This window comes from Triticum aestivum, mitochondrion (assembly GCF_018294505.1).
Source record: "Triticum aestivum cultivar Chinese Yumai mitochondrion, complete genome".
Lineage (NCBI taxonomy): Eukaryota > Viridiplantae > Streptophyta > Magnoliopsida > Poales > Poaceae > Triticum > Triticum aestivum.
The window spans coordinates 201,867-226,168 of record NC_036024.1 but is presented as its reverse complement, the minus strand read 5'-3'; the positions used below and the strand labels follow the sequence as shown (position 1 = coordinate 226,168).

At 44.5% G+C, this 24,302-nt stretch overlaps 4 protein-coding genes and 2 non-coding genes across 6 annotated transcripts.

Annotated features, from left to right (window-relative positions):
- Nucleotides 1-970: 970 nt before the first annotated feature.
- cox2 lies at nucleotides 971-2,972 on the top strand. Its single transcript has 2 exons — nucleotides 971-1,360; nucleotides 2,580-2,972. Exons 1-2 carry the CDS (start codon nucleotides 971-973, stop codon nucleotides 2,970-2,972), a joined length of 783 nt encoding a protein of 260 aa, YP_009433727.1.
- Nucleotides 2,973-4,018: 1,046 nt separating this feature from the next.
- Nucleotides 4,019-4,092, top strand: trnD. The gene has a single exon. It is a non-coding gene; the product is annotated as a tRNA-Asp (tRNA).
- A 5,906-nt stretch (nucleotides 4,093-9,998) lies between these two features.
- Nucleotides 9,999-11,081, bottom strand: rps2. The gene has a single exon. It carries the CDS (start codon nucleotides 11,079-11,081, stop codon nucleotides 9,999-10,001), a length of 1,083 nt encoding a protein of 360 aa, YP_009433726.1.
- A 2,517-nt stretch (nucleotides 11,082-13,598) lies between these two features.
- On the top strand, nucleotides 13,599-14,462 carry nad9. The gene has a single exon. It carries the CDS (start codon nucleotides 13,599-13,601, stop codon nucleotides 14,460-14,462), a length of 864 nt encoding a protein of 287 aa, YP_009433725.1.
- Nucleotides 14,463-15,209: 747 nt separating this feature from the next.
- On the top strand, nucleotides 15,210-15,292 carry trnY. The gene has a single exon. It is a non-coding gene; the product is annotated as a tRNA-Tyr (tRNA).
- A 636-nt stretch (nucleotides 15,293-15,928) lies between these two features.
- Nucleotides 15,929-20,670, top strand: nad2 (one part of a trans-spliced gene, as the record gives it). Coding sequence (YP_009433704.1) covers nucleotides 15,929-16,089; nucleotides 18,507-19,079; nucleotides 20,483-20,670 — 922 coding nt within the window.
- Between the last annotated feature and the right edge of the window lie 3,632 nt (nucleotides 20,671-24,302).

Below are 24,302 nucleotides of genomic sequence, written 5' to 3'. Positions count from 1 at the left end.
GTCAAGGTACTCTCGAGACCGTCTGGATTGAAGACTATCAAGCACCGTAGGTGGTACCAGCATTCCCTGTCGATAGGGCATTCCAATCTCTGGGTAGCTGCCCGCCCTACTTCATTCCTATCTCCTTCGGCGTCAGCCCCATGTACCCCCTTAAACTAACCACTTGAATTGATCAGGATTTGTTAGGTTGAGTGCATTTTCTTCCAAATCCAGTCAATTTCAAGAAAAGTATCGAAAAATCCCGGGGTTAGGCACCTTTTTTCAGTGAAATCTTGTTTTTTTCCCGCATTAATTAGTTATGGGAGAATCCTTGCTTCCTCAATGCTCTTGCCTTCGCGGTCCTATTAAAAGAGACACAAGAGGTTTTAGCACCGGCATCTTTGGATCAAAAGATCATTCCATCCTAGAACCAACACGACGACTTCTCCTTGCCCGATTTGAAATGGTGATGAATATGAAATTAGGAATATATATGGACAGATGAATTATGCGTCATGGAATCCGGATCATTAAAGAGGTAGTGTAGACAGTTGTCTAAGTGTGATCTTCTTATATCCCCACGAACTGTTCAGCTTGATAGACCCAAGGGGAAATAGAATCTCGAAAGGACCTTTCTTGTCCGTAGCCCCGTTGGAATCGAGGGCTTGATATCTCATTGGCATGACTAATTGATGAGGCCGACTAAGTAGTACTCACGAGGTCCTTGATTTCTTGTTAGTCTGTATCTTTCTCTTTAATAGTATGGTATCCAGGTTCACCTATTTTTTTTCCGTTGTTGCTCTTCAGAAAACGCGTATAGTAAGTAGTCTTCGTCGATGGGACCTCCAGTGTATGCGTTACGAGGCAACTAGCATTTTGTCATTAAAGTTCGTGAAAGAATGTTTCGTTGGAAAAACCAACGCCGACGTCAAGATCAGTCTCCTTTCCTTTCTCTTTTCGGGAGCAGAGCTGAAAAAGATGGGAAATTCCAATGATTCTTCGTTCATTATCATGTCGATTCCTCACAATCGCTCTTTGTGATGCTGCGGAACCATGGCAATTAGGATCTCAAGACGCAGCAACACCTATGATGCAAGGAATCATTGACTTACATCACGATATCTTTTTCTTCCTCATTCTTATTTTGGTTTTCGTATCACGGATGTTGGTTCGCGCTTTATGGCATTTCAACGAGCAAACTAATCCAATCCCACAAAGGATTGTTCATGGAACTACTATCGAAATTATTCGGACCATATTTCCAAGTGTCATTCTTTTGTTCATTGCTATACCATCGTTTGCTCTGTTATACTCAATGGACGGGGTATTAGTAGATCCAGCCATTACTATCAAAGCTATTGGACATCAATGGTATCGGAGTGCGCCTCTTAACGAGGGTGATTTAAGTGCAACGAAATGTACCGGTGGTTCGCGAAGCATCTGGCTTACCGGTCATCTCCCATTCCCGTCGTCGAGAGACTAAAAGAACTATAGCATGCCAGAAACGGGGAGTTGAGGTGGTTAGACCTATACCCCGAAATGCTCCCAGCATAGGAGCCTATGGTTCCATTCTTGTTATTGCTGGAGGTACACATACCTCTTCTCGGTGTGGTGGAGCGATATACGAAAAATAGATGCTAAGCCTGCAATGTCCGATAACGGGGCTTCAGTAGTGAATCTATCGGCACCACAGCAGTGGCATACAACTTTGGACCTAAGGGCTGGTCCCGTTACCTTTCGGAATGGGGGATCCCCGTTGGCAACAACCACGGTAGTAGTTGCGGAACTACTGGGCCAAGAGAGGACAACCTGTTGTTCCTGCTCCTCCTTCTTCGCTTCGGGGACGGAGGTCCTACGGTAGGTAAGAGCACGCACAAGCACTTGACCGAAGGGGACCAGCGCTTCTACTCCTCCACCGAGGAGCCGTTCTTGCGAGAAGCAAGGGATGTCGTGAACGGTGGGAGGTCAAAGAAAGAGAATTGACCTCTGAATACAGTGATCCTATGATCTAGATAGACTCCGTCCTTTTTTTTTTAGATAAGGGTGACTCAAGAAATTGGGGGTGGGACCTGCTGGCATAATGCAGGCTGGAACGTGGGAATTCGAGGTCTCATGAACGAGTTTTTTTTCGACATACTTTCCGGTCTTTTTTATGGATCCTTTTAGATCTACGGGCCGGCCGTTCACATGAGCATAGGGAATCTATACTCGAGCCTTCGACTTGGCCCCTGGCAGGATAGGTGAGGAATCACTCTTGAGATCTGATCTATTGGGGCCTACAACTTCGCCAAAGCCGACTAGCATCCCTTTCCGTGGTGAACTGGCCGTCCCATACCTTCATTTTGTCTCATGTGTGTTGAACATTGTCTTCCTCGGTTCCAGCTTCACTGATGTAGGTAGGGCTGGGCGAGAAAGGGTCCCCTCTTGCCTATTAGTAAGCGGGCCTTCGATTCCACCGGGGTCTTACGGTCTCATAGAGGGGGGAGAACTACCTAACTAAAGAAGAATAGTGCTCTTTATAAATAAGAGTAGGCGTGGAGAGCTTTTTGCGGGGAAACTTGCAAGTCAAGTTTGGGGGGAGGCGGGCGTCGACCCAACCTTATGAGTATTCGGACTATAACAGTTCCGATGAACAGTCACTCACTTTTGACAGTTATACGATTCCAGAAGATGATCCAGAATTGGGTCAATCACGTTTATTAGAAGTTGACAATAGAGTGGTTGTACCAGCCAAAACTCATCTACGTATGATTGTAACACCCGCTGATGTACCTCATAGTTGGGCTGTACCTTCCTCAGGTGTCAAATGTGATGCTGTACCTGGTCGTTCAAATCTTACCTCCATCTCGGTACAACGAGAAGGAGTTTACTATGGTCAGTGCAGTGAGATTCGTGGAACTAATCATGCCTTTACGCCTATCGTCGTAGAAGCAGTGACTTTGAAAGATTATGCGGATTGGGTATCCAATCAATTAATCCTCCAAACCAACTAAACCGGGGAAGCTGAAGCGGAAATGCAATTCTCGGGTGAGGGAAGGGGGAAGCTCCAGGAAGGCTTCGCTCGCTCGCTCAAAAAGCTCTAACGCTCGTTTACGAGTGGAGTGCATAAGCCCTTATTGAAGTAGGGTGAGGCCTTACTACACGAGCTCGTAAGTCAAGCACGGAACGAGCCTTGTCTACGAAGCTTCGCTTCATCATCTTGCTTGCTTCTGGCGAAGCTTAACGCACTATAACATAGGCATGCATGATGGTATGGTAGGAAGACTCCTTTTAAGGCCGACCACTACATAGGAGCGATAGGAAGCCAAGCCGTCAAAAGGAAAGGCGAGCAGCCCTTATTGCAATAGCAAACGGCCTACTTATAGCCCTATTTATACCCTTTCTCGGGGACTTCAACGGGCCTTACAAGCTCAATAAATTGCAATTCTTCACCTTTTCCTCAGACAGTGGGAATGCATTTTCTTACTTGATTGACATTGACAGATATGTGTACCACACCGAACAAGCAATATGTCATATGCTTGATGTACCAGCCAAGCCAGCTCTTTTTTTCTCAGTTCCCTTATCCTTAGCGCAAAAGTAAAAAGAAAATGAAAGAGAGTTTGTATTTGCAAATGCAAATGAATATGGATCTAAATAAATTAGATAATCAATAAATAAGAATTGGAATAATAGAAAAAATATCCTTCGCCCCTTATCTCTTCATCATCGTCGGTTCCGTCACTTGTGGTATTCGTTTAGAATCTTGTTGACCCTACTCGCTTACTCCTATTTTCCTTATTTCTTTTTCTACATAATTAATTAGAACTTTCTTGAAAGAATGGGGTTCTCTCTGGGGGGGCGCACCCTCTCTTCCTTTTTGAGAAAGATGGGCTTGTTTTTTTTTTCAATAAGTTCTATTGCTTTGACACATTTAGTATATAACATAATATATATAAGAAAAGTACTAAAGGCGAAGGGCATTCTGTTGTACAGCTACTTTGGTATAGTTACAAAGGTAACCGGTAGGTGACTGTTGAATCGACAGTAGTTACGAAAGGGGGAAATAGCTCAGTTGGTTAGAGTGCTGGTCTGTCACGCCAGAAGTCGCGGGTTCGAACCCCGTTTTCCCCGCCCGATCTTTCTTTCTTCCCGAGGTCATACCTCTGCCACTTTACCCTGAGTTTCACTAAGGCATATAACCCCATTCGGGTAAGAGGAGCAAGCAGTGGGGAACATCTATTTATATGCGTGTTAGCATCAACAGCATCTTTTTGAAAGTAAATTACATCGATCCTCGGTGCTAGGTACTCAGGTAAGTAAATCCTGAGGATAGAACTAGAGCAAGTAAGCTCATCGCACTATCAAGTCAGTCAGGAACTAGTCTGCCAAGCTTAAGAAGAAGTGAAAAGTAAGCAAGTTGTCATCTAGTGAGGGCTAAAAGACACGGAGAACATCCCCCCTCTATTTGCCAATAGCTTCCGCCTTCCTCTCTTTCATTTCATGTCGGTTCAGCCGAGCCAATAGATTCCATAGGCGGGTCAGTTATAGCTGTAGTAGCCTTTGATTAGGTCCTTTCAATAGACTTTCCGTAGCTATAATTCGATAGACTTTCCGTAGCTCAGTACTGCTGATCGTTGACGCCCGCAACTGTACTTACGGCTGTACTTGTGAAAAGAGATAGAGCCGTCTCGCTATGACTCAAAGATGGTCAAAAAGCTAATAGATGGGCCACAAAAGGTAGAGGAGAGGGGGTAAGAAGAGTAGACTTACTACTGGATACAAGATAGGGTATACAGCTAAAAGGGTGAGATAGAGGAATGAAATGAGCCAGTGAAACGGTCCACGACCACAAGTATTGAGCTATAACCATAAAACTTGGGGAGTGCCTCAAGAAAATCCATTGAAATAGAAGACCCAGGTTGTAATGGAACAGACAAAGGTTGAAGAAGACCAGCAGGAAGGGTGTGCTCACTCTTGTTGAGTTGACACACATTACAGTGAAGAACAAACTTGGAGGGAGAAAAAGAAACCAGAAGGGACCCATTGTTTCTGTGCAAGTCGAACAATGATGGAAAAGCATCCAGTATGTAGCCGACATATGCCAACAACCCAAATGCACATATGCTAGTTAAGTTGAAACTCCTAAATTAAAGCGCAAGCAACAAAACTACTTTTTTGAAGGCGCGGAGCGTTGAAGAAGAGCATAGCTCGATTAACACAACTAGGGGCAATATGGTTCATTTTCCTAGAACACCACAACAAATGTCCCTACCAGCTGTTGCCAGTGAAGCTGAAACCATGGCTACCCCTCAACAAGCCTCTAGCTCTTATCCTAGGCCTGAACCGCCTGAACCTCCAATTACCGTACCATTGGTACTGAATACGACCACCACTCACACCTATTCCAGACCTTTAAACCCCTGACCACCTAGACCTCTAGTAGCAAAGCAACTAAAAGACCCAATCACAAAAATAACCCTCTCTATCCCCCTCAAAACCTTGGCACGAACACTTGTTTCCAGCCACCTATGGCCTTCCTCACAGCTCAAAACATGATAATATTAGACCTAATCCTGCACCTCCACCACCACAACCAAGACCCAATTCAATACCAAATATCCAATTTTCCCAACCAATACTTTTGCCCTATGCTGGAAATTCCATGAAACCAGAAGTGCCAATATATACTTACCTTAACCAACCGCTTCCAACTCAACAGCATGACCCGTACCAATACCTGCAAGAACAAAGGCCGCAAAATCAATATCAATATGGGCAGCAGATACATCAACCTCCTAGAGTTTATTTTCCAATATTTGAAGGGGCCAGGTCTTGGATACAAAAGTGTGAACATTACTTTTCGGTGTACCAAGTTACGGATTGGTACAAGGTAGAACTTTCGGCTATGCACCTTAGGGGGAGAGCTGAAAGCTGGTACAACAGTTTCTTAGTGAATAGGGGACAAGTATCTTGGCAAGAGTGAATTCAAGAGATTGTAGAGAGGTTTGAGGTAAGAAATGTGGTTGGTGTAGTTGATGAGTTTAATCACTTGAGGCAAAGAGGAAGCCTAGAAGAGTACAAGTCACACACAATTGGCAGAATTGAGGGCTGCCATGTTGAGGTGCAATCCCTATTACGATGACAACCTTTTTCGACAAAGTTTTCTTGGGGGTATTGTAAATAGAGATAGATGTTTCGTCCGGCTCTGAGAAACAATTCGGCAACCCCGCTCTTCCCTTTGCCTCTTCCACATCTATTTTTGAAACTTGATTCGGTTGAGTTTGAAGCAAGGATCTAATCAGATAACGCTTTGTTCTCCAATGAATGGAGGTGGAATAATTTATTGAGATAGAGAAAGCTACATCTCGACTTTATTTAAACGAAAGAAAAAGGTTAGTCCTGCTCCTAGACTTCCAATTCCAAGTAGTAGTAACGGAAAGGAACAGGTTTAGGAGAACTTTTTTTATGTCTTTCTTATAGCGATCGCTGAAAGTCAGTCAATGCCCTGGCTTCAATGAATGAAGACCGATGGGCTACGAAGTGGAGATGATGTCGTCGTGTCATTGCTCGTGATGTCTTCACCAGGATTTGACTTACCAATGTGAAAGGTACCGTGCCAGTGGTTCTATCATTTAGATAGAGAGTGATCTTTCCTTCTTGTCGAAGAAAGATATGACGTTGGGAAGGGAAAGGGAGTAGAAACGTTTTCGTAGCCTTGGGGCGAAGGGCTGAGAGTTCCGTGATCCAGTTCTTTGAGCATACATAGGTTGAGGATGGAACTCCTATAGCAATCGATGTGGAAAAAGGCAACAGCCGAGAAAAGCAGAAAAAGCGAGTGAGATCTTGACTTTCTATTATCATACAACATAGAAGTATTTAATCAAATCAGAAAGAGCCCTGGGATTTGACCAAAACGGCATAATTGAAAGCTCTCGTCTCAGTCGCTCGCCTAAGAAAAGGTACCGGGTTGCTCCGTGATGACGAATAAGCAACCCAGCCCAATCCTTGCTTTCATAGAAAAAGGTGAATTTACTCGAATATTCGTTCAATGACTCAATATTTAGTAATCAAATCATGCGTTTGTTAGATCATTTAGTGATAAATAAAACGAGAATAAAGAGAGAGTCCTCACCTCAATATCGACAACAATGACCTGGCAAGTGAAGTAAAGTAAAAGCAAAGTAGAGCCCGGTTGATGTCAAACGTTTTCAAATCTTACCCACCATATCCATTCATGCACGTTACTAGATGAAAAGTAAAAAATAAAGCAATGATGGTTTTTATCAGAGCCACTTTACAACCGGTTTAGCAACTTCTTCATGCCCCTACGAACGAAATATTTGGAGTTTGACAACTGGTTGACGCCGGTTGATACTCGAATGAATATATCGCCGGTAGATACTTGCTTTTCTAATGAGGTAGACACTTTTGTATGTTAAGGTTTCCACTTCAAACCATCCAGATTTACACTTCAATTTCTCGTTGTTGACACGGTTTACACTTGACTTCATTCAAACTGACACTTATGTATCTATCTAGGCGGGCGGGCACTTAACCAAACTCAGGTTGACACAAACTATACAAAAGTCTTAATTAGGGTGTTTTTTTCCGATCAACCCGAAACTCCGAACAGAACCGACCCTGACTAGACCTTTTCCCAAGCAACTCCGAATACTGGAAAATATGAATGAAATTCGATAAGAGAAATCAGAGCATGTTTCTAAATTTGTGATAACTACTTATTTATGAGTGAGAAATGCTTCATGCGAGCACCCTTGGCGGCCTGCTTTTGAGACAGGGAGGCCATGCTCGTATCTATGCTTTTCATCATTGGTCTGGTCTACTCGTACCCCACCCCACAAGGTACATCTTCGACTACCGTGCTTCTTATCTTGACGCTATACATTCAGTTCAGTCAGTCCCAGAGACTTATCCTTCAGAAAAAGGTAATCCACCCATATTGGACTTTTCTTCACCTGGCCTCGCGGATTCAATACCGAATTCTCTTCGCATACCGGCCTGCTAATTCCGGGATTAGCTGTTCTCAATGACTGGTGGATGCCTCTTTTCTACCTTAGAAATCGTTTTTTTTTATGTACCTTCTCCCTCTCTACACCTTTTTTCCGCCTCGCCGCCCAGAAAGACCTATAGAAGAAGGAAGAATTCAATCCGTATACTCCAAGCGCCGTAACTATCGCACTTTCCAAGCAACCCTCCAATGAAGAAAGTGCAATTGAAACAATCAAGAACGGAAAAATAATTAGACTCCCTCGTCAATTGTTTGGATTGGAATTAGGCTCCTCTACTCTAGTCGTCCTCTTCTATTTCGGGCAGTAGCTCAGCCCGTTCCGGGCCTTCCTTTACTGAATCTATTAGTAGTTGCACTTTTCGACATATGCCTTTATTTAGGCATTGGTTGTAGGCATCCCCTTCTCTTCAAGGAATTTCTGCGCCCGGTTCCTGATCAAGTGTTGGAAAAACCGGAATATGATGCTTTCTACTTCAGCAGTAGGGTTGGCCTGAAGCCAGCCCATAGAATAGATACGGGCGTGTTCTACACAGGAGTTCTTGTAGAACATGTTCCAATCAAACCTCTTTCCCTTCGTCTCCGGTTTTCAATACGAACAAGTGTCATCCTCTTCTCCCATCGTTTGGATGGAATACCCACGTGGAGCTGACCTTCACTTTTCAGAGACAGGGGCAAGCCGATAATTTGTAGCCTCCCTGGTTGTTTTCTGGAAATTTCAGTAGAAGTGAAGCCCTGTAGGAGCTCCCTAAGGACTCTAGCTAAGACCTTTTTGAGACCCTGGGTGACTCGCGTGGACTTATCCCCTCTCGGTAAGCCGAAGACCATATCGTCTGCGTAGCGTGCGTAATAGAAGACTACGGCCCCATCCTCTCGGACCATTACCCTTTCAAGCTTGGCATCCAATATATGGAGATAGCAGTGAATGAGGACAGGTTCAATCGGGCTTCCGAGCGGTATTCCTCGCTTCTGGCACGTGTAACTCTTACCTTTTCTATCTACGTGTGGTTTTCATGAAAACCTATTTTATCAACCTATGGACTCCTTTCAATGACAGAGTCTTTGGAGCAAATTGGTTCAGGATTCTAAGGTTAGAAAAGAGTTACCACTCAAGGGAGGAACAGGATATGTGGAAGGCTATCCTGGTGGCTCAAGACTGACCGGTATACCTGGACCAGTCTATATTGAGCCATATTCATCAATTCGTCAGGCAATTTGGCCTCACACAATGTATCCCTGTTCCACCAGACGCTTAATCAACCCTGGAACACAAGAGAACCCTTCTTATCGAAGAGAATTGCGTATTAAACAGATGAGAGAAATAGCCCTAAATATGTGCATCGAGTAAGTCATTACCTTCTATTCGATCTCCAGTATCGCTCATCAAGTACTTGATCAGATTCCTCTTTTTTCTTGCAATTGCAAAGTGGTGGAAAAAATTTGTATTTCGGTCACCATGTCGTAGCCAATTGGCTCTGCCCCGCTGGAGCCATGCTACTTCTTCTTGTTCAAACAGGTTCTCGAGCAGCAGTCAAATTGACTTCCCCTGCTTGAGCGTAATGCCCGCCCCTGGTGTGGTGGAAAAAGCCTCGTTTTCTATTCCTTTTAAAGCTGCTGATGCGAGCTACCGAACAAACAAGATTAGTACAAAAAGCCACAACTAGCACTAGCTTTCGTGATTGCTTCTTTCTACCTTTCTCACTCCGGTAATTGCTCCTTCTCCAAAATATCACTACGGACAAGATGAGCTAATAGAAAAAGTTAGGGCAACAGATGATAGCGACTCGCCAGACTCGAACTGGCATAGGCGGATCGGATCAAACGAAATTAGCCTTTCTTCCATCAACAGGAATCGCTTTGATTTCGCAGTTCAAGAGGATGGTGGGGGCAACCTCTCTACATCTGCGGGCCGGTAGGCCAGCCAACTAACTCTTCAAATGAAGAACTGATTACTCCACATCTATGAACCTATCATTCCCCGCCCTTGCCCATTATTTCTTTTTGTATCACGCTAGGACTTTGCCTCTTTTTTGGAGGAAAAATATGGAAGTAGAATCTCCTCTCTTTTAGAGGCGTCTTCCAAATCCAATTTCAGATCAATGAGGTCTTTCAGAGAGCCGCTGCTCTTTCCATGAAATTCTAGGATCTCTTCGATCCTATGCGCAAAAGCAAGGTGTGAGCCCGCGACCCCTCGATCGCTCTCAGAGTCAATCGGCCCAAACCGGGTTATGAGCTCAACGAAAAAAAAACTATTTTGTGAAATTGCCTGCAAAACCGCCTTGCGAGCGTTAGCGTCAGCGTCAGCGCCATCTCCCGATGGATATTTTTTGCGCATCTCCAATAGCGCCTTGGCCCTATTTTCTTCTTCGTCTATTGGGGAAGAAGAAGAGGTGGAGTAGCAGGCGGATCTCATCCCTCCTGCGGACTTCCCCGTACTCAAAGTGACTCTGAGAGATTGCGCTTCTCTACTAATCGCATTCTGTTCAAGAATCACTGTTTTCATGATCGAATGACGAAATAGATATACGAACTGTATAGGATCATTCGCTGGGATGGGATAAGTGATTCTTTTATAGGATTCCCATGGGATCGTAGAATCAACTAAGGATGGAATAGGTATTTGTGATCGATCAGCTTCCAGTATGACCGAAGACTTTCTATCTGCATTCAGAATAACCACACAATCAGGTTGTTGGTTCAACCCAAAATTGATCTTCTTCTTTCTTGAACGGAATTTTTTTTTATTTGCAAAAGAATTGGTCAAAAACGCCCCGATCTTCCATTGAGAATCATCGAAACAATGAGAATTCACATTTCTTAAATAGCTTCTTAAATAGCTCGCCATTTCTTCCGTTATCTCATAAATAAATAAATGATTGGTCTTTAAAAAGAAGGAACGGCCTTTTTGACGACTGGGAGATCCTATAAAATGAAGAGCGTTTCGTAAACAAATCAGTGTCTTGTCTGAATCGAGAATAGCAATTCCATTTCTTGAACCACGGATATAGACTTTGAAATGGTGATCAGCTACCCGACGGCCGAGATGTGCATTCGTACAAAGTAATTTAGTACAGACTATCGAAAGCATTGTCATTTTGCGATTTGAGTTCCGGAGATACAGGTGGTAAGTTATGGGTAATGCGGGGGAACTTTAAGACGAGATAGAATACCTAATATGGGAGTGGTTTAAGTGAGAGAATAGCTCCCTTACCAAACCAACTGAGCTATTTGCCATGTTTTTGACAAATGACCTAACTTTGATGTGATGTGCCCGGCTAGCCCGGATCATTCTTAGAGCAGTCGAGGTTACCGGAATTACGGCCTTCCGTACAAGAACTGGCACTATTGTAACTCGCTATGGGCCTCCTGCCTTCTCGAAAGAAACTGGCTTTTGAAGAAATTACTCTATTTTACGCATTTAGTTGAAGCGGATTCAAAGAGCTCTATCGAGCAAGGAAGGAGTATACTATACTGTAGCTGGATAAGCTAGATACCAAAACTTTGATAAAGATTGAGGCAACCCATTTGAGGAAGAACCGGACGGACCCCTGTGGAGATGGCATAAACAATCCTTTGACGAACTTTCTGGTTAACATAGAATCTATGAGTTTTTTCTTCTAATTACTACTACTAACATTATTCAATCTGGTAAAAAACAATTTATTAAGCTCATCCCGCAAGCACATGTACACATCTTGGATTTGACCGTCTTAAGATGGAAGAAGATTCGTTCTCCTACCCATTTCTAAGTTAAGCAAGAGATAACTCATAATTTGATATGCACTCGCACTCGCATCTTGGGTCACTGGAACCTGATGATAATTACTCACTCCTTCATCCTGAGAAAGGATCTTGGCTATGAAAAAAAATGGATCACTAGCTTGCGCAGCAAATTGAATGAAACTTTCGTCCGAAGTAAACATTTCAGTCTGGTGTTCGTTATACCATTTAAGGGCATCATCTAAGTTCGAGAACTTTGGATACTTAAAGGCTGCAGCACATGCTAAGTGTTGACTGAGATTCTTTTTTTCCGACAGGTGGTTTTGTGCTTGAGGTTGAGGATGATCGGCAGAAAAGAGTAATAAACTTTTTGACAAATCACGCTCATGAAAATGCAATACACCTGAACGGTAGATTCTACCACGGAAGTCCATGAATGCTGGCAAATAGAATTGATAACCTTCGTATGCTGACGCAAGTCTTATTAAAAAATCTTCATAACTAGCCTGCTGCACCTGTTTTCATAATTTATTTAACAGTATGTTATAGCTACAAGCATTCTTAATACCTTTGACGTTATTGAAGTAGCACTCCCTCAATATGTCTGAGGCTTCTGTCGGATTCACGCGAGCCAGAGCATTTGGTAAAAGAAGCCCACACTCAACTAAACATTGACGATTCTTTTCCAGAAATCTCAAGAGCCTTTTGTTTATTTCAAACGCTTGAGACTGAAGCCCATTCAAAATATCACACATCTGCTTGTATTCTTTTTTATGTAACTTTATATAGAAGTGGTTTAAGTCATGGGAAGTTAATAGCCGAAAGTGATTCTAGATATCCCCCGTGGGTTTGCATAAGTAACCTCCTATCAGATCCGATAATGTATCAGGATCAGACCCCCTCTCTGCTGGTTGCCAATCCAAGGGTTTGCAAAGCATCGGAAGATTGAGTTTGATAGGGAGCAGATTTATGTTCAAATTGCACATAACATAACAAGAATTCTCTATATACCCTTGACCTTTCTTAAGAACCAGCACTGGATCTTCTTTTGTTACTCCCCTATCTGTTGATATATGTAGAACATTTCTTTCAATCATGAATTGGAGCAAGTATTTCCCGATATCATAATGACACTGCATTTTTTTCTTTTTCTCTTTTTTGCTAGCACCTTTGGGCTGAACAACATCCTTAACTGATTCTACCTTACTAGTGAGTACTGCTTCCACCTTACCACTACCTGGTGCTTTGTATTGTAGAAACCTTGCTTGTTCTCGTACAGTTGAATTAAGTTGATCTATAAATCTAGCTGCCTTAACTGCGGATGATTCCTGAAGAGTGTTGAATACCAAGCCTAGTACATGAATCATGATAGCCTCAAGCGTATAGATACCAAACATCTTAAGCATAGGTAAGCTACTTGGTAGGCAACCCTTTAGATATTGCTTAGCGTTAGGCTGATCTTTATTAATCAAGAACTTTACTATGTTAGGAGTTACTTTAAATAGATTATCCTCATCGAACTTCATTGTGCAATTTGCAATTTGATTCTGTAAATCTATTAATTCAGTATCGGAAAACACACCATTTTGATTCTTCTTTTCATTAATCAACAACTTTCTAACATCATCCTGATACATATCAACATTAGAAGTCTTTTTCGTTTTGTCAATATCCAACAGCTTAGCGTAGTAATCGTTCCAGAACTCCTTAATAATACGTGCATTTTGCAAAGATTTCTCATTCTCAATGCTATCATCATATGTCTCGGAACAATAAAATAGAACCTGCATACTTTTATTTGTTACCCTTAAAAAACCGCAGTAAGGATACGAATACGACTGAAATAAACTACTAGAATCTAAATATAAGGAAAGGATCAGAATAAGTACTAATGCTCTGTATAATACTTTTCCCCGAGCGATGGTTTAGCGGATTCGGAATTGTAACCAAGCATCCTGGGTTCTATACCCGATTCAACACTAGAGCATGCAGCCGATCCTGGATACATAACTCTAAAAAGTGTGTGTGCAGTTTTGGATCTTTATTGGTAGCCAGTCTTTCACTTCTGCCTCTCCACTCCCATGCCTTTCTTGGTCGGACCAACCCAACCGGCGATTTCCGACAAGTCTTTCTGCTTAGAGCAAGAAGCGGAACCAAAATAAAGCTTTCTTTATTTTCATTTATGGATAACCAATCCATTTTCCAATATAGTTGGGAGATTTTACCCAAGAAATGGGTACATAAAATGAAAAGATCGGAACATGGGAATAGATCTTATACCAATACTGACTACCCATTTCCATTGTTGTGCTTTCTAAAATGGCATACCTATACAAGGGTTCAAGTTTCGATCGATATTTGCGGAGTGGATCATCCCTCTCGAAAACGAAGATTTGAAGTTGTCCATAATTTACTGAGTACTCGGTATAACTCACGCATTCGTGTACAAACAAGTGCAGACGAAGTAACACGAATATCTCCGGTAGTCAGTCTATTTCCATCAGCCGGCCGGTGGGAGCGAGAAGTATGGGATATGTCTGGTGTTTCTTCCATCAATCATCCGGATTTACGCCGTATATCAACAGATTATGGTTTCGAGGGTCATCCATTACGAAAAGACTTTCCTCTGAGTGGATATGTGGAAGTACGCTATGATGATCCAGAGAAACGTGTGGTTTCTGAACCCATTGAGATGACCCAAGAATTTCGCTATTTCGATTTTGCTAGTCCTTGGGAACAGCGTAGCGACGGATAATTCCGAATCTACATAGGTCTAGTCCAGGGGACAAATCAATAGGAAATGCTATTTGCTTCTTAAGAAGAAGAACTTTTTTGAAATGAAAGAGTTTCCACGGGCGTCGGATATCATTTCTTCAAATAAGGAAGAAGTGTTATCGAAGGATTTCCTTCCATTCTTCCTAGTATGGAAGAAGTAAAGAAAAAGTACTGCGTCTCGATCTATACGAAAGGGCACTGGTTTTTTCTTTCGGTTTCATTGATAGCAGAAGAGTACGCTAGCTAGCGGAGCCTGAAAACGCTTGCTTGCGCCCCACCCCTACGGAAACTATTGCCTATGCTTGCTGCTCGCTCAGTGTCAGTAGAAGGGAAGAAAAGATGGTCACTCCTTTTAGGAACATGGCGAGCCTTACTTACGACTGTTGCACTTCACTCGCTGCTCGTTCATTCACTTGCTCATGAACTCGCTGCTTCGCCAGAAGCGACTAGTCGCCTCCTTTCCTCCGCCGAAAGATGCTTAGCCAGAAGCGACGAAGGAGGGGAGCTGGGGAAGGCCGACGATGGCAATGAGGGGGAAGCTGTCGTAGAAGCTTTGCCCCTTGCTTTACATAAATGGATTGTTATGAACTTACTAAATGACCTTATTTATTCTCCCGGAACGCTAGCAAATCTAATAGTTCCATCTGCTCTTCTTAACTTAAGAACGAAGGCCGCCATCCTTCTTATTCAGGAACCCTTTGTTTGAGGAGGGCGTATCCCCGGGAAGGGGAGAGTGGCCGAGCGGTCAAAAGCGACAGACTGTAAATCTGTTGAAGGTTTTCTACGTAGGTTCGAATCCTGCCTCTCCCACTTGTTGTAGACTTAAGAGAAGAGAAAGTAGGCGGAAGCCTAGGAGGGCCAACCGAGCGAAGCTCTTTTTTTTTGCCGTGCCGTGAAGTGCAATTTTCTCGTATGCGTTTTAGAGAGGTTGTCGAAAAAAGACGATCTATAGAGATTCCCCATCTATATCCAATCGAGAATAGAAGCGAGTCGCTTCCGGCGTCGGCTTGTAGTCTCTGCAGTCGGCACACGCACGCGCCCGCCATCATGCCTCCTTGGTTCGGGACGAAGCCAAGCGAGACATACGATAGACGAAGGAAGCGCCCACCCAGCAGGAGGGCTAAAACCTGTAGTTTTGAAGTTGCAAACTCCAGCTTCGAAGCTGGAGTGCTTTAGCCCTTTTTTAAGCAAGAATCACCGTCTTGAGCGCCTTGCGCGCTCAAGAACAAGCAAGGGATGAGCGCTTTGTTGCTAAAGCGGATACGTTTTCTTGCTGGGGAAGGCTAGTTTGATCGAGGATTGGAGAGGAGGGAGAGGTGGAATAAAAAGCTCGGGATGGATTTTGGAGTCTTTGTGCGAGCCGTATGCGGTGAGAGTCGCACGTACGGTAAGGAGGGGGGTTCGCGTCTATACGTGTAGTGTGGTGGTTGGGCCTACCCACCCTATTTGTTCCATGATCTATGGGTCTACTGGAGCTACCCACTTCGATCAATTAGCCAAGATTTTGACCGGATACGAAATCACTGGTGCTCGATCTAGTGGTATTTTTATGGGGATTCTTTTTATCGCTGTAGGATTCCTATTCAAGATTACTGCAGTTCCTTTTCGGGCGGCTGTAGGACGGACGGCCCCCTATAGGTAGTAGGGTAGGGTGGGTGGTACCGCTCAGATAGCGGCCAATCCTCCTAACTGCGCGCGGGCCGGGCTTAGAGCGCGTGAAACTCATCACTACCTCGTAAGGGCGTTGAGACCATAGCATGTTACACAAAAGCGCCGCTTTCTCAGGAGTGTTGTCACACAGCTGCCCGACTAGAAGAGCTACTCGCTCTGTAGTGTTGTCACACAAGATAAGCACGCCGCCCGCCTGCTGGCCGGGCGAATCGAAGTTATCTTCCGGTCAACTGTCCACCCAGTCAAGTGCAAAAAACACAGTGGAATCACGCAACGCACGCTGCTGGTGTGCTTCCTGCCCACGAGGAAAGAAGAGCGACAAGGTTCAGATTTGACTGTTTGCAGCATGGGAGCTGATTACCCAAAAAATCCCTGGGAAAAAAGAAAAGATATCTCGGTAACGAAAACCATAGGAGGCTGTATTGGCGAGATCCAAGGGTTCACAGCAGCCCAAAAGAAAAACCGCCTGGAAGTCCGAGGACCTTTAGTACCGTACCGAACCAGCAGCCTTCGCGCCAAGCGACGACCGCCCTTGTCCCTTTCCTTTTTCCATTCAGCCTACTTCTTAGCTTTGTTCCGTCAGTCTAAGGCAAAGCTTAAGTGGTTTGCCTACCTTACCCACTTGATGAAAGGGAACGAACTTCGTTTCCTTGGCGGCTTTATGGATGGATTCAGTCAGAAAAAACTCCTTCCTTTTGAAAAAAGTGACGCTTTGCGTCTTCGCTTCCGAGGGTTAGGGTATAGGCCGTTTCGAGCAAGCTTTCGCTTTTTCTCCCGGCTTTCTACAACTTTCGCTTTAGCTTCCAAAGGCGACCCAATGACCTTTCCGGAATTGGAAGTATTCGTCGCCCTACCCTAAGAAAGAAGTCACTATAAAACAGCTTGCCCTCCAGAAGTACCAAAGGTGCGCGGAGCCCGGTGAAAATGAATATGTTTGCTACTGAAAGAAGCCTGCCTATTGACTAATATTCGTCTTTAGAATGAAAGTAGCTATGAAGCCCAATCTATACTGTCGATTCAAAAGGGGGCATAGTCATATGGGTGGGGTGTTTGTGGGGAGCTGCCTTGGATATGAGGAATTCCTCCAATCTAAAAAAAAAAATGAACAAAGAAAAAGTCCGTGACGAAGATCTTTCTTTTCTATCAATAGATAGGAATGAGTGTTCGTTATAGGGGATAGGATCCATCTGCTCTCTCTCTCTCTCTATTTTCTTTGATGCAATTTAGAGAGAAAGAGCAGTGCGAATTAGAAAAAAAAGAGAATCGGGAGATGATTCCAAAATAGATACATAGACATCTCAAGTAAAGGGATGTATATATTATTCCTATATATATCATCTATCTATGAAAAAAGTAAACAGAGTTCGTTTTTGGGTTCCCCGAAGCCCCGAATGGATTGGATCGTTTCTGCTTCTGCCAACGAAATGAAGGCCTCGCCCCTTCCGAATGCTTCTCCGATCCTGAAGTTCTCGCGAAGAGAATAAGATGCAGCTCCCCCTCCCTCTGTCTTTTTCCGCTTTGCTAATCTTCCCCTCTAACGCGGGCCGGGCTTAGGCGGGCGCGGGAGGAAGAAAGAAAGTCGAAGAGCGTCTTCTCCTTTGTCCTTTTTTCAGTGCAACACAGGAAAGCACCCTCTTTTTGTAATCCCTGCAGCTTCCCAGAGGCTTGCTTTTTTTTTATTGAACGCATGGCGTAGCTAGGACCCCTCCAATCATGTTTGAGCCTATGTTCACCCGGGGCCAAAAAAGGAGAATTCCGGAATGCCTGCCGACGTTCAGATAAGGTGCATATCCCTTACCACTAAAGGAAAGGCTCGACGAAGGGGGGGATATTAGCTGGGTAAGGAAAACGCTTTCGGAGATTGAGATGTCGATTTGTTTTTCATCGAAAAGGAAGAAGGCCGAGGGGATAGCAGCCTTCCTTCGGGCTTTGCCTGCCGACGTTCTAATAAAGAATTCCGGCTCGGCCCGGGAAAGCGCTGGCAACAACATAAAGAAAGGGGTCCATGTAGCTGCTGCGCCCGCCCACTGAGCAGCAGGTTCGGCATCTACTACAAAAGAGAGAATCCACTTCAGATAACCACGTCTCTGCTAGGCAGCGTGTGGAATGGCCGAGAGCGGACCAAATGGATATATAATCCAAGCCGAGAGTGGAGTTACGTGAACAGCCGTCTGATGGAAAACAACTTTCACGTTCGGTTCAGAGAGCACTTTTTTCGTTGAGAATAAGTCCTTCCCTTTTGTGTGAATTCCCCAGCGGCGAATTAACAACTTGTGGGGCCCTATCTATTCAATCTCTCGAGCCCCAAGAAAACCCCCCTCTCCCTCGGACTCAATCTCTCTTTTGACTCTATATATGTGGGCACCTGATATCTATGAGGGTTCACCCACCCCGGTGACAGCATTCCTTTCTATTGCGCCTAAAATCTCTATTTCTGCAAATATGTCACGTGTTTCTATTGTTGCTTCCTATGGGGGTACATTACAACAAATCTTCTTTTTCTGCAGCATTGCTTCTATGATCTTAGGAGCACTGGCCGCCATGGCCCAAACGAAAGTCAAAAGACCTCTAGCTCATAGTTCGATTGGACATGTAGGTTATATTCGTACTGGTTTCTCATGTGGAACCATAGAAGGAATTCAATCACTACTAATTGGTATATTTATTTATGCATCAATGACGATAGATGCATTCGCCATAGTTCCAGCATTACGGCAAACCCGTGTCAAATATATAGCGGATTTGGGCGCTCTAGCCAAAACGAATCCTATTTCGGCTATGACCTTCTCCATTACAATGTTCTCATACGCAGGAATACCCCCGTTAGCCGGCTTTTGTAGCAAATTCTATTTGTTCTTCGCCGCTTTGGGTTGTGGGGCTTACTTCCTAGCCCCAGTGGGAGTAGTGACTAGCGTTATAGGTCGTTGGGCGGCCGGAAGGTTGCCATGAGTAAGGTTGGGAGACCGAAGGCAGTTTTCCGTGCACCGGACACGTAGCTTACCGAATCAGTTGCAACACAGATGGGAATGCATGCTACGAAAGACAGGGTCGAGTCTGATACATCAACCGTCGACTCCATATCCTTGTACGAGTCCACAATCACTACACGAGATGAACCTGGGTTTGGTGAATGGAAGTTGGCCTTAGGTGTAATAGGACTCCCAGTTACTGCGCGCGATCGTATACTGAGGTGCTCCCCGTCGGTTGTTGGAACGACGCGAGCCGGGCCGGGCCTCGATTCCTTTCAAAAAGATGAAGGGACAGAGGTGACTAATTCCCCATCTCATTTGGGGCGGAAAACGAATCGACATCTCGATGTGATACAGCCCTTTCCATTTTCGTTGGGAAAGAACGGCGAAGTCCATCCGAACCCTCCAATGAAGAAATAAGAGGAGAGCAAAGCGCCAATGGCGCGCGAAGCGCATGCGGAAGGGGCACGGAGAAATAAAGAAGTGTGGGGGAGAAGCAGCCGAGCTCATTCCCTTCGCTTCCTGGGCCCAAAGCAGTGCTTTGTTTCCTGGCCAAATCAAGGATTTGGGGCTGATTGCAAAAGATATCTGAATAGAAAGATAGATCCATCCATCTATCCAGATATCTAAAAAAGAATCGATTTCGATTTCATGAAACCTTTGATTCAAAGAACTGCGCTTAGCCCCCCCGCTCATGAAACGGCTCTGCTGCAATGGATGGCAGAGGGTCCGTAGTACCCGAAGCACTGGAGTGATCCAGTAGCCGGGAAGGGGCCTAGAAGTGCCTACTACTACACCACACTTGGCTCTACACATTTACAGAGCTTACCCCTGTCCAGTGTCTGGCAGAACGTTGGGGGCTTCAATCGTCGACTCGTTATCCCCATCTCAGCCCAGGCTAACGGAGCCTGACTTATTCAGGGGAGAGAGTGGAGCCTATCGAAGCACTCTTGAGAGTAAGATCCTTGGCTCCTCTTCATTCTCTACAGGGGTCTCTGCCCACATGGAAGCGGGGCAGAGATGGATAAGATCAAACACGGGAATAAGAAGCATTTGAAATGCCTTTTTGATCATTTTGATAGAGGGGGATGGATAAAGTGGGCAAAACAGACTCACATTTTTCAATCGAAAAGATGGGTTCCTTTTTCGTCTCGACAAAGAAAGAATCATCTTGAAAACGCTCCTAACCCCTTCGTAGGGCCGTGTATAGTAAGTGATCCGAACCTGCCCGGAGCGAGCCCCCCTTAGAGGCAAGTGAAGTTGGTGAGCCGTATGATGGGCAACTATCTCCTGCGGTTCGGAGAGGACTCAGCTGTTAGTTAGTACCCCCTTGGTTTCGGGGTGGACCCTTTCACTCTATTTTATTATATACGCTTAGCGAAAAGAATGTTTTTTGATAGACCTAGGACATGGATTCTATATGAACCAATGGATCGTGACAAGTCGTTACTACTAGCAATGACTTCCTCTTTCATTACTTCATCCTTTCCATATCCCTCTCCCTTGTTCGATCTTACTCATCAAATGGCACTCAGTTCATATCTGTAAGTTCGTTCGATCATTGACAAGGTTCAAAGAAAGGGTGGGCCATTCACCATGAAGGCTAAAAGCGAGATAGGCTTTACTGGACATTTTCGCTTACAAAGGCGAAGACAATTCCGCGTTTTTTCAGCCGATTCTCCGAAATTTAAGACAATTATCCTCACTCAAACTTCAAAAAGTCCTTTTTTTTCTGATGTAAATTCTGTCTGTCTCCTTTGTCCTTCCTAACGCTAGTCTAGTCTCCGATTAAAGGATTGATACGGGCGTGCTTCCTTGCAGAGGGTTGTTTTAGACACCTACCCACCAGAAACTTCGCTTTGCCACCCAGGTATAACCAAAGCCTTCCACAAAGGAATATTTACTACTGGGTCCATCACGTGTCCAGATACCGGTGCATCCCTTGCCGTTTCCCCATCGGCTGAAGTTGGATCAAAGTCCCCGGACGCGAATGCTCATTATAGAAAGAACTAGGCCTACTTAGGTAAACAGGCACCCCATCACTACCGTAGTAGTTGAAATCTCTAACTTAGGTGCGTTTGCCCATTACTTCTACCCATCTACGCGATTCTGAGATCCAGCCATTGGAACTGAGAGATCCCCGCTGTTTGACCTACTCAAGTAGGCTTTCTATTGAATATCCACCCGTGGTAATTGCTTGACTGGTAGAAGCACCAAGCTTTGGTACTATAGTCGTACTCGAGACCCTATTGAGCTGCTTAGTCTTCTCCTTTCTTTGGCTGGTGAAGGGACGGTGGACTTGTTGTTTCATTGCTCTCGCGCTCTGATCTTGATATTGATTGCCAACTCGGATAGAGGAAGTAAGCTGTTCTGTTTGGGCCATCGTTCTCTGTTCTATTGGATTTGACACTTTTTCTGATCTCCCTCTGCCTGTTTTTGAGCTCAATAAAAGAGAAAGTTTCATGCCAGTATGGGCGAAAACCATCAATTTTCACATTCCCCTAATAAATGGGTGTTTTTGAGGTCCTTTTTCCGATCAGTTTCATGCCAGTATGGGGTCAAAGTATACAAAAATCACATTCTCCCCGTAGAACGCTGTTTTTAGAGCTCTCCTTTTTTGGAAACTTTCATTGCGCATAGTACGAAAACCAACAGAAATCCCACTGGCAAAGGTGTTGTGCCGGTTGCCGACCAGGCGATCGACCAGCTTCCGACCAGAAGCGTTGGTCCAGTGAGGTGAGCCACGACCAGAACAGAGCTGTTACAAAGGAAGCCCACTCCCTTATGTTCTGATGGGAAATAGGACTAGGATCTGTAATAGTTGTATCTGCTTTCCTTTGGTTTGCATGGGCACGTGATACATTCCTAGCATGACGTTGGAACAAGCAAGGACCCAGCGTGATCCAGAGGGCAAGCCCATCCCGGGTAACTTTGTATCCTGACCCAAGCCGGAAGTTTGTCGAACTTGTAGTCTAGGACATTGGTAGGGATCCGCATGGGCACGCTGAACAATCCGATGGCCACCCACAACACGAAACATCGGCCCCGCTCGTAGCGCTTGCCGATCATCCCTATCTCTACCGGGCCCGTATTCCCCGCCTCGCTGATACTTATTCATTTCTTTGAATCGATAAAGATGGGTATCCATGCCTCTTAGTTCCGGGGAGATACTGGTTATGCCAGTGTGGACAAGTTCAAATGGAGCAAACCCGCAAGAGCATGGAGCATAGGATTTGAATTAGCCCAATGCGGATGGCAGCGATCGAGCAACTAAACGAGCGAACTCCAAATAGAAATCTTTTGCGCTTTCCTAATGTGTTCTAACAGGTGTTACAAGCTTCGATAATCTAGCGTGAACTAACCCGAACTATGGTTTCGCTTCCCTAAACTATGTGGTATAATCACTTTAAGTGAAGCATGTCCCGATGATTCCCCGGATAGGAGAAGGCCAGCTGGGTCATTTGTTTGTATAATTACGAGTCAATTCACTCCTGCGGTTTTTGCCCGAGTCAAAAGACAAGCAAGTCCTTTGAGTACACAGCGAACGAAGTGCCAGAATGTGAGCCTAGGGTGAACAGTGGTGCTTCCATGGCAGTTGGATAGTAGATCAGAGAGGCAGGCCAGTAGAATATGGAGTTGTTTTCGTTCTCTTGTTATTCTTTTCTGGCTATAAGTATTTCTGTCTTGGATTCGTTTGGCCATTAGGTTTGAATTGCCTTCTCTTTCTGTCTTCCATTTGAATTCCGTGATTTATCCTGCTATTTGGAGAGTAGTTGATATGGTCTTTCTTGGGTTTGGCTTTCAAAGTGCAGTTCGAAAAGAGTGAGTTGCTGTCAATGGCTGGAATGGAATATATAAATAAGATGGAAAATATGGCTTTCTTTCCATCTACCTATTTGAAGTAGTAAGCTTATCTTTTAGGTGGGAATAGTTTACAATCGAGTTTGAAAGCATTAATGAAGTGAGCCTATTACATCAAGTTCTTTTTTGACCTTTTCATTTGAAAGTAGCCATAGGCAAGGAAGGCTACCTATTGATACGGAAAGAAAGCCATCTCTGGCTATTCTTTTTTAGGGTGGAAAAGAGTGCTCCATATCCATATATGTGCTTGGAGGGAAGGCCACATCTTTAATTGTATTCTTTTTCGAGGTCATCCTCTTCAGCCTGTGTTAGTAGTGCTAGTTTTTCGTTTTTAGTACCTTACGGGTCTATAGAAAGGCTTAGAGGATCCTAAAGTGTCAGTTTATGTTGGAATTGCTTTGCTCTTTTTCAAGCAAATAAGCTTGAAAGAAAGTGCTTTTATTTGAGTGGAAATGAAAGAAGAAATCGTCTATCTAGACAGAGTATGTGTATTATTCGGTCCATGCTTGCCCTTCTAGGCCCTTTAGATCTATATCTATCTTACTATCGAAAAGGGTTTTAGGAGGAGCAGAGCAAGTCGCGTTTACAGCCAGCAGTTCTTATGGGCGTAACTCCCTCTAGTATTCCAATAATCTCCTTTCCTCCAATATGTCACTAGTATTCAAGTATGCGGCTCGTATTAGTATGCCAGGCGTTCGAGAGACCAGAATTCTTTTCATAGCCTTCCCTTCAATATGCCATCTTGTCTTGCGGCGCTCTATCCTTCCAAGCGAGCCTGTGCTCGGGGAGCACTCCTTCTATCATTCATAAAATATGCTTATCTCTCCTTGGTCGTAAAGCTTCGCTTTGCTTTCATTTACCGAAAATGCCATTGGAGTTTCCAGCCGGGAGGCGCAGTCTCGTACAAGCAACTTCTCTTCCTCTTTCGAAAAGTAGCAAAGCGGTGTCAGGTTGGAAGCCTGCGGGCCAGTCTGTTCTAGCGCCTCATTCTTTACATCCTTGCATTACTCTCTTCCTTTCCTCCTTGCCCTAACTTGAACTGGCTGAAACTAAAATGGCCGGACTTTCTAATGATGGCACTGGCTTGGCTGGATCGACATGAACTTCTATTAGGACAGCAACTGTTTTGCCCCCTGTCGAACTTTGACTGAGACATAGCCTTGCTGCTGCGGGGCAGCCGACTTCTAATTCTAGTTACTGTCCTTCTTGTTCATGTAGTGCCTGCCTCTCTCCAAAACTCCTTCCCGCACTTGATTGAGCAAAAGATGCAGCTTCACTAATTGAGTTAGGCACCTGCACTTCCACTGCAGCTCTGAGTT